The 10,681-nt window shown below is 41.0% G+C and overlaps 1 protein-coding gene across 2 annotated transcripts; it reads right to left on the minus strand.

Annotated features, from left to right (window-relative positions):
* Window positions 1-66: 66 nt before the first annotated feature.
* Window positions 67-10,467, minus strand: stom (stomatin). 2 transcript variants are annotated; one of them, XM_080046262.1, is made up of 8 exons: window positions 10,291-10,467; window positions 8,957-8,986; window positions 8,495-8,604; window positions 7,925-7,997; window positions 5,275-5,357; window positions 4,549-4,752; window positions 2,245-2,379; window positions 67-1,952 (listed from the first exon to the last, which is right to left on the minus strand). In XM_080046262.1, the coding sequence occupies exons 1-8, from the start codon at window positions 10,373-10,375 to the stop codon at window positions 1,764-1,766; spliced, it is 909 nt and encodes a 302-aa protein (XP_079902388.1). In that variant the 5' UTR covers window positions 10,376-10,467; the 3' UTR covers window positions 67-1,763. The 2 variants fall into 2 exon arrangements, with proteins under 2 accessions (XP_079902388.1, XP_079902389.1); XM_080046263.1 differs by lacking the exon at window positions 8,957-8,986.
* Between the last annotated feature and the right edge of the window lie 214 nt (window positions 10,468-10,681).

Raw genomic sequence — 10,681 nt, forward strand, 5'->3', positions numbered from 1 at the left:
TGCAACACTGATCTGAAAAATCCATGCAGAAAATGCTTTTTAGATATAGTGGTTTTATTTCAAGTCTTGTACATTTGATAAAGATAAAACCATATCAAACATCAGTACAAAAAATATTGCTAACTGCAAAAACTAACAATGAATTCTGAATAAAAACTTTGAAAAAAAAACAGGATAAAAACCTTCCTACATGAAAATGACAACAAGTGAGAAAAGTATCTTCTCTGAACACAAGTGGAAAAGATGTAACAAGCCCAAATGAGCAGTGAAACATTACTGAGTAACTGCTCCGTGATCAGCAGTGGTGTAGCTCCTCTCTGTAACACACTTAAGAGCATGTTTACTCAGCATGGGTCAATAGCAACAAGTCAGACATACATAAATTACTGTAATGAAATAATACCTCAGCCTTTGCATTCCGTAATAAAATAAAATAAAATCTAAAAAAAGGGCCACAATCTAACAACAAAGCTGGGTTCAGGTGTGACAAACCTGAACCCTGTATACAGCCACAGCAAAACTAGTATATATGAAGACATAGTAACACATTCACTAGAGAAATAAACTACATACTGTAACATGCAGGCAACATCAACACTCCTTTTTATGACAAAAGGAAGAAAAATAAAACGACATTTTGAAGATAGATTATTACATTTTTAGATATCTATTTGGTAGGTTTTATTGACACACATAAAAGGGTTTATGTGATAAAATACTGTTGTTCAAAAAAAAGTAGGTAAATAAAAACCTTTTCAGTTGGAAGTGCATAGAAATGTGGTAGTTGGCTGTTAACAATGACTTGATGGCATTAAGGTAAGGCTTCTGGCTGAAATGTTATGGCATGAGTTTCATTCTCTCGACAGACCCCGCTCATCCCAATCAGTGAAGCCAGACAGGGCGGTGGACAAATGAATAGGAACTGCTGACAACCCTACAAGTCACACAGTCCCCAGCTGTGTGTCTGAGGGTGTGTACTTGGAAATATGAGGTGTTCCCGATATTTTGTCCAGCGTTGCCAATAACAGTAAGTGTGCATGAATAGAAAACATACTGTACACATAAACAGTTTTTAGCTTGTGATCTGAGAGACAGCAGTATTGGCATCCGTGTGTGTGTGTATTGTGTGTCACTGGCTGATCCATACTTTGTGAAGGAGGGGGCTATGTGTCTGATATGTTTCTCTTTATGCACCATATTTACTGTATGTTTAACACCTAACATTGTAAAAGAAAAAAGGCATGCCTTTCTTTCCTAAAAATAGTATACTGTATGTACAGTGTTGGAAGTGCAGTGCTGAGGTAAATATGCAATTACACTGTCGACATGTAAAATTCATTAACTTAGTAGGGTTTATGGCAACAGGCCTCATATAGATTTCATTACAATATTTGACCAATTAAATACTAAAATGTTCACAGCAATCTGATTTTGGCACTGGCCACAATATCAGGAGGTATTAGATATTTAAGTACAAGAACATGTATGTATGTATGTATGTATGTATGTATGTATGTATGTATGTATGTATGTATGTATGTATGTATAGGTGTAAGGCCACATATCCAGCAGGCACTTTCCATTAAAATGTTTGTAAAACAGATGATAAGAAGGATTTACTGTACTTTATAACTAAATGATGGAGATGTTGGGTAAACACACAAGGCCTATGTGTGTGTGTGTGTGTGTGTGTGTGTTTGTGTAAAATGATGGACGTTGGTGTGAGTGTGTACGTGTATGCGGCTGCATTTTGAGCCACCTCGTCATGGTTTCATGAAGGCCTGCATCATATCCATGGGCAGGGGGAAGATGATGGTGGAGTTCTTCTCAGCGGCGATGGTGCTGAGGGTCTGGAGGTAACGCAGCTGCAGGGCTGACGGAGACTCAGCGATCACCAGGGAGGCTTCCTTCAGCGCCCGCGACGCGTTCATCTCTCCCTCCGCTGCTATCACCTGGAGGGGAACACACGGGGGGGGGGGGGAGAGAGAGAGAGAGAGGCCAGTGAACAAGGGAAACCTCAATGAAAGATGGATGTGGTTATTTTAGGCTGTCTACACTACAGATAACTGATGTAATATTATTTAGTTGGATTATACTGATGTGTTGGGTTACAAGTTATATCGATCTTGCAAAGTGATTTTCTTCCTCGGTTTATCAATTGATGGGCAAAAAAACAACAGCTATTGAAACAAATGAATAGAGCTGAATGACACTATGTATGCAGATGAAATGAAAGCGACCTACCTTGGCTCTGGCCTCACGCGTGGCCTCGGCCTCAGCAGCCATTGCTCTCTGCAGCTGCTGGGGCAGCTTGACGTCTTTGATCTCCACCCGCTCCACCTTGATCCCCCAGTCATCTGTAGCATCGTCCAGAGAGCTCTGAGGAGACGCAGAGAGACCAGCAGTGCTTTACACATTGTCCAACTTTTTTTCTCTTAGGTTTCGGGTGCCTTTTTTGAAATATCTCATTGTGTAAAAACATGTCCATTTATTTTTTTGTTTATGGTTGATACAATCAAATTTCTCTTTGTTGGAACACATTTTCTCACTGAGATTTAAACTCCAAAAGTCCCCTCCCTTTGTTAATGACAGAGGCCATCCAGCAGATGGCGCTCAACCTAAGTGAACTTCTCTTCTGCAGAAATTACATTTAGGACACAGGTGGTGTAAATAAATAAAAATGAATGTTACAAAATAGTTGTAATATTTACACCATGACACACAACCATAAAATGCCATTTTGAATTAAAAAACACTATTAACAGCATGGCACCGCAGTTATTGAACCATTACATTTATTGTGTTGTTGATAACACAACATAATAAATGATAAGTGCTCACTGCAGCCAACACACACACACACACACACACACACACACACACACACACACACACACACACACACACACACACACACACACACACACACACACACACACACACACACACACACACACACACACACACACACACACACACACACACACACACACACACACACACACACACAACATATGGCTTATTTTCACTTTTATGGCCATGCTGTCAAAACAGTTTAACTATTGAACAGTGATTGGATCAAGGCTCTTAATGCAGCAGCTGAGGAATCACTGTTGGTTTACAGTTACCTCCATTACACATCACTACATTACAGCAGTCTGACAACCGACACCAGAGAGCTGTCCCCTGTTTGGTTACATGTACTCAGACAGATGTTGATGTCCAACTGGTCTATAGTTTCAACCCCGTTCCATACCACATGATGGCAGCAATGCACCACTGGCCAACTGAAAACCGCAGAAGAGGATTGGTTTAACCATTTCTCTCTTGTGCTTCAGGGGGGACAGTGAACTTTAAGATTATTCGCAACAGTGTGAAAACTGTTTTTGTACTGAACCCAAGAAGAGTATGTGACATTGACTAACTACCAACTGATCGCTGACAAACCTTCAGACTGTGTGAGCATCAGCAATAAATACGTAATCATTTACAGAAGCTCAGCATGAACTGGAAGTAAAAGTTTAATGAATAAATAAAGTACTGAACCCAAAGGAAAACTAACAGCTGCATGTAGACCACAGGATTACCTAAGGTCTTCTGAGTTCACACAGCTGACACATTTTAACTGCAGTTCATTACTGTAGTCTCTGAGTTCAGGCATCCTGGTTTCAATCTAGTGGTGGGCAGTACACCTTTGTCATTTGCATCACCATCTGGGAGTAAATGTACAACATATGGCATTTTTCTACTGACACTTTTGGCCGCACCGACCGAAGCCGCGCAGATTTTCTTTCTCCATAGGCACTTTTACTGCTTCCGGCCTTCGTTGCAGTGGTCGCGGGTTCAAATCCGGCCCGTGGACCTTTGCTGCAGGTCATCCCCCCCTCTCTCTCTGTCTCCCCATTTCAACTCTGTACTATTCAATAAAAATTTAAAAATGCCAAAAAATAATCTAAAAAAAAAAAAAAAAAAAAAAAAAAGCTTCTCAAGAACCAAGAAGTTTCTAGTCAGACATTTAAATAATGAAGGACATGGAACGTGGAACATTCTGTGATATTAATTGCAGGTCATACAGTCATCCCCTACTTAAATTCTCCAAGAGATAATTCTACTGTATAGCATCCAACATACTTCCACACACTGCTTCTCAGAGGCTTCGGTGTCATGATTACGCATTTAGCACTTTTTTTTTTTTTCCCTCACTACTGTCCTCCTCAATTCTAAGTGATTAGCTTAGTAAACTGACAGGTCAATTGGCTGCAATAGGTCAAGCGGATGCATTAAAGTGTCTTCTACTGGACCACAATGCAAACTACTTCAAACATGTATAGTCTATCTGTTGGGCCAGATAGACATTCTGAACTCAAACAGGTCTTGTTTTATTTGTCAACAAGGCTGAGCAAAATGCACATTTTGAAAATAAAATAAACTGATAGCCCTTGTGTGTGCAGACTAGTAATTCTGGGAAGCATATTCGTGCTAGCATGTTGTATTGGGTCACACTGCCCAGCTAACAGTGTGTATAACAGCTACTGTACTGTACTCTACCTGCATACTGTGTGCGATCTCCTCGCGGTCAGACAGGATCTCTGACAGGCTCTTGGTGCCCAGGACGTTCCTCAGAGTGGTCTGGGCTAACAGCCGCGTAGCAGCGTCTGCATTGGTGATGTTAGCTACGGCCAGAGTAGCATTCTGCACCCGATAGTACACCACGCCATCCACACTCACTGTCACTGAGTCTTTGGTCAAAACCTAAGGGCAGGGACAGTAGATTGAACACACGTTAGGAAATAAAAATGTAGAAATTGTTAAAGCTGTACTGTATGTAAGATTTTTATAAATATTTTTTTTCTTTGGCATTTTGTCCACAATAACCACTCTACTTAACCACTTAAATGTGCCTGTGACTAGACTAGAATTCTTCTCTGAATACTGAGTCTCACAACCACACAGGCACTCAGGAAGTGACATGTAATCGGAAATGTAAGAACCACAGACAAAAACATGCTTTGAAAAACCATTTGGCTCATTATTTAGACATGGCAGAGCAGTCAATAAAGAGATCACTACATTTCATAGTACAGCTTTATGTGATGCTGAGGGGGGGAAATGTGGTATGCAGAAGTTCAAAGCATTTGAATTGTTCTATCTGCCAAAAGAGAGCTTTACTGGTGCGCTGGACCAAGAATCTTTGCAATTATTTTGACGTCCTTTGAATATCTGTGACTGTGACAAGGTATTTGTTTAATGTAATTGGAAGTGTGCAAGTCAAACCTCCTGCGGCGGGATGTCGAAGGTGATGGTGCGCATGTCCACCTTCATGAAGCTGTCGGTGCACGGCAGGATGAAGAACAGCCCTGTGGAATCACAAGAATGCAAATACTTTTCACAAAGACTAAAGCCACACTGTAAACACAATAACGAGGAGGCTTCTTCACCAATGTTTGAAAACAACCGGGATGAATGAAACGCAGGCAGGAGGCCAAGTCGAGCTCTCTTTCTAAGACTGCAGCTGTGCTGACAGTCAGGCAAAGCTGGGGATGTATGCCGCTTTCATGAGCTCCTTTCAAGTCACAACCATTGAATTGGTGCTTTAAACAATTCTAGGCATGTGCCTGAGTGAAACAGACATGTGCTAGGTGTGCATGCAATCATTTAGCAAACATTAATGCCAAGCCAGTAGGAGAATTAGTGGGCTGCATTTCCTGTCAGGATATTGTGTTTTTAAATGGGGAGATCACAGCCATGTGTTCACTGTTCAGGAGGGGGACCAAAGATAACAGTAGTCTCCTCGCATGCCGTTTCAATCATAACATCTCCAGCATTCTCAACGATTGAAGTTCTTGTCAGAGAAAAAGGTCACTCCTGCACAGATTCTGTAAACCATCTTATTATGCTGTGGAAAATTCCACTAAAAAGACTTTGTACATCTGTAAACTCCTGTGTTTATGGCAGAAGAAATGTGTATACAGAGGCAAAATGTTACACACACACACACACACACACACACACACACACACACACACACACACACACACACACACACACACACACACACACACACACACACACACACACACACACACACACACACACACACACACACACACACACACACACACACACACACACACACACACACACACACACACACTTTATTTTATGACAAACTATCCTCACCAGCCTGTTTTAGACTAAAAATATATATAGGAGAATGTTTGAAGCCACTTATGTGGAGCAACTGTTTTAGATGGAGATGGAGCCAGTTTATGAGCGTGAGAGTAAGGGGCACGAGGAAACCAAATGCTAATTCAACTTTGGCATGGGACCCTCCAGCTCTTCTGGAATGTGAAGTTTGCTGGCAGAGAGCTATTATTAACCCACGCTGTCACAAACAGGAGTCCCCTGGCACTCAAAGTCACACATCAGCATTTTGAGAGGACACTGTCTGTTTTTTAGATCCGGTAAAACAAGGAATCAAAGATAGGAAAAAAGACAGTGAGTTATTATGAGATGCATGCAAATTATTCCTCGCGGGAGTCTGTATTGCATATGCTGCCTTTCAAAACAGCAGACACATCACTGAGAATAGATTGATTAAGTCATCCAGACCTCAAACAGACAAATTATCAGTAGCATTCGTAGACAAAAGGCTGTGTGTGTGTGTGTGTGTGTGTGTGTGTGTGTGTGTGTGTGTGTGTGTGTGTACACTGGGCTCCCATATACTGTAGTATGTGTGTTATGTGTTAGCATGCCACTTGAGGTGAAACATCCTCTTGCTGTTATTATTAGGCCTAAATATTTCTCCAATTTGTATCTGTATCAGGGATTTCCATTATTTATTTATTTCTTATGGAGGAAGTGGAAGGGTGGGCAAGGATGGAAAGCCCCCCCTCCAACAAAGCAGCATGGACAATGTTGTTTTTTCCCTTGGTCTGTGCGATATCTGCATGTGCAATGTTACTGTGAAATATCATTGTTAAACCTAAAGCAGAAGTAAGGGATATACTATGTTAATAAACGAGTTACATCGCTCTATAGTCATACAGCAATCACTTATACAGTGTGCACTATTCATAACACAGGTCTCATTTTTTTAAACATATTTTAGTATACCTTTTAGTCTGCTGCACTGTCCCCTGTGTTGCTGTAACAATGTAAATGTCCCTGCTTCAGGACAAATAAACTGGAATATCTTATCTTATCTTGCTGCTGTTTGCCTACTTAAGTCATTGTCACATATATCCACATGTCATTAACATGTTGTCCAACTGATGCACTGAAACAAAGATGAACAGTTTGACATAAAAAGCTAATTGATAAAACAAGAGGCTCACACTGACTGGCGTCGACTCATTTCTGTGCTAAGTATGGACCTCACAGTTTAAGACTAAATGTATGTCAGTCATCTTTGTTGTGGCTTCTGCTGCCTGTCAGCCATCCATATGCCCTATATAGAGCAGAAGAGCCTGAACCTGAACTTCCCAACGATTTTCTAGGTCATTTCTCTATGATGTAAAGTGTGATAAAATCAGATGCTATAGCCTTGTAATAAAGCAGTGTCAAGGCCGTAGCTAGGATTTTTCAAATGCCAAGGGAAAAAAATGGCAGACCCCCTGAAGTCTCTTGTCTAAGTAACTGATCCATACTTGATATTATTAGACAATATGTTAGGGTCAGGCTTATGAAAAAGATAATATATTCATCACAACATTAATTATCCATCAATAACACGCAACATAACATAAGTAGAATTTTTCCCGTTGGCTTAATCTCCATTCAATGCTGGCATCTCAATATTATGAGTAGTAACCCTTCTTTATCTGTACTAGTATGTAGCCTACATGTAGCCTAATGAAGGCACTTTGTAGGAGTGGGATGGAGTAGAGAGAATGCATGGTGGTGTTCAAAACAATGTACCTACCTGGACCTTTGGCTCCTCCTCGCAAAATGCGGCCCAGGCGAAAGATAATGGCTCGCTCGTACTCCTTCACGATCTGTGTACAGAGGCAAATCAAATGTATGGCTTGTATACAAGTCTTTTCTTGCTCTCATATGATATTCCACATGTTTGATTGCATATTGAGACATATGCTTATTTTGAAAAAGCACTGAGCAATTACACTGCCTACTGAGGATAGCTGCCCATTCTAACGAAATAGAAAGGCATAGCAATGGTTCACCAGCTTCTAACAAACATTAAATACATGCTATCATATATACGAGATAAGTCTGCAGTACAGATTGTAGCATTTTCAAAACAGTGAATAAACAGAGTGGGCCTTCCTCCTCTGTAATGTACTATTTTATTTTATTTATTTAACCTTTATTTATACTCGATATTTCATTGAGGGGTGACCCTCATTTACAATGATGTCGAGAAACAAATGTCGAGAAACAAAAAAACTAAAATACAACAAACACAATCTACAATGTACTATAGCAGCCAGCCAAGTGGAAAATAAACAAACAACGGATTTGACCAGCAGTTTACCTTAATACAACTCCAAATGGAGAGGGGCAGAGTAGCCAGCATGAGAAGCATGGATAATCCGACCAACACCCAACCAAACCAGCCAAGACTGTAGTCTCCATCCTCTAAACCTGGGGGGGAAAAGAAGAAAAATGCATATTATGAAATAAATACACACATGGACCATTTACAAACAGCTGTTCAAAAAGCAAAATGTGACTCTTAAATTAATATTCTCCATCATGCATCAGATCAGATTTCCTCCAAACACCTCTGGAAAACATGTATGGTTAGTAAGGTTAAAAGTCACCTCCACCTCCACCCCACATGTACACAGTTAGTTACACAAACACACACTGATTTAAGGGGCATCTGTGGCCATACAGCGGGACTCACATCACCCCGCTCTGCCTGCACCATTAACCCGTTTGAGTCTGTGTGAGACATGACATGCAGCTGTTCAATGAATGGCATGATCCCTACCTTCATCAGGACCAGAATACCTGGTTGAACCTACAGACAAAGTTACAGGTCAAATCGCTGCTTACAGTAACGGTATGGTGTGTAGTAGAGATAAGCTATTGAGTTAGGATGACTGGGGTTATTGCTGATGTGGCACATCCCTACGCCACACTGACATAATCAATAATGATTACTAAAGGGCGTCATCCATTGACCCCTCCCCCATGAACCCCTCCCCCCCAGAAAAATCCAATTGATTTAAAGAGCCTTTGTGATCTTTTCATTCCTGAATACAAAAAAACAACAACGTTTGAAATGAGTTAATACATTAAACGTCTGCACATGAGAAGCCTACCCAGCTGTATTCACTTAGATTGATCAATAAACAAAACCTCAGAGAGAGCTGGCTACTACACAGCTATGTCAGCCTGTTATTTATGTGTTGTACCGTTATATGTGTTTTGCATTGGACAAGGACTGAAACGTAAAAGCTATAAAATAGCTTGTGAGTGGGGCATGCTAATTATTATGATTAGCTTGAGGTTGGTCGATGTTAGCCAACACGTTTGTTATTTTCCCAGCAGGAAGAAATAAACAAACACAGTCCGTTAGGTGAATAGTAACGACCTTACGACGTGCTCTGGTTGCCCCACTTGTGAAATTAGCAAATGTTTGAACCTACAGACAAAGTTACAGGTCAAAACGCTAACGGTACATGGAGTGTATAGATAAACTATTGAGTTAGGATGACTGGGGTTATTGCTGATGCGGCACATCCCTACGTGACACTGACATAATCAATAATGATTACTAAAGGGCGTCATCCGTTGATCCCCTCCCCCATGAACCCCTCCCCCCCTGAATAATTCAGTTGATTTAACAAGCCTTTGTGATCTTTTCATTCCTTCAAACGTTTGAAATGAGTTAATAAATTAAACGTCTGCACACAAGAAGCCTACCCAGCTGTATTCACTTAGATTGATCAATAAACAAAATCTCAGAGAGAGCTACTACACAGCACATGTCAGCCTGTTATTTGTACCGATATGTTTTCGCACTGGACAAAGACTGAAACGTAACAGTTGAATTGCGGTATCGTTTAATATAAAATATCTTGTGAGTGGGGCATTCTATTTTTTATCGTTAGCTTTAGGTTGGTCCATAGACATATATACATGTATATTATATATATGAGGTTGGTCGTTGTTAGCCAACAACAGTGAGCTAACAGTCACTGCTAACGTTTGTTATTTTCCCGGCAGGAAATAAACACACACCGTTGGGTGAATAGAAACGACCTTACGACGTGCTCTGGTTGCCCCACATAGGACACTTGTGAAGTTAGCAAGTGTTACCTGTTTGGCGCAATTGGCGGTCGTGTCTTTTGGTTTCTTTCATTTCTTTCATTTCAGCTTCTTCGTTGTCGGTATCGGCGTACATCGATCAATGCAGAATAGCTAAAGGTGGCAATAATGTCGTCCTGTGTTCACTGAAGTGACCGTGTCCCTGTGGGCTTCTGCTGCAGAGCTCTGTCTTGCTCCACCCTGAATGGCGGATTGTGGGGGCTGCGACGCAGATAGTAAATTAGATTCGCCAGGCACATTGAAGTGGGCGCGGTTCAGCCTTCAAAATAATAAACAAACACGCCCACTGCTCAAATGTAGGCTTTTTTATAATAAGTCCATGCGACATAACAGACACACAGGTCGTTTCAGTGGTGTGTCTTTGATGCTAAAGCAGTGTAAG

The sequence above is a fragment of the Ammodytes marinus genome (assembly GCF_949987685.1).
Source record: "Ammodytes marinus genome assembly, chromosome: 18".
Classification (NCBI taxonomy): domain Eukaryota; kingdom Metazoa; phylum Chordata; class Actinopteri; order Uranoscopiformes; family Ammodytidae; genus Ammodytes; species Ammodytes marinus.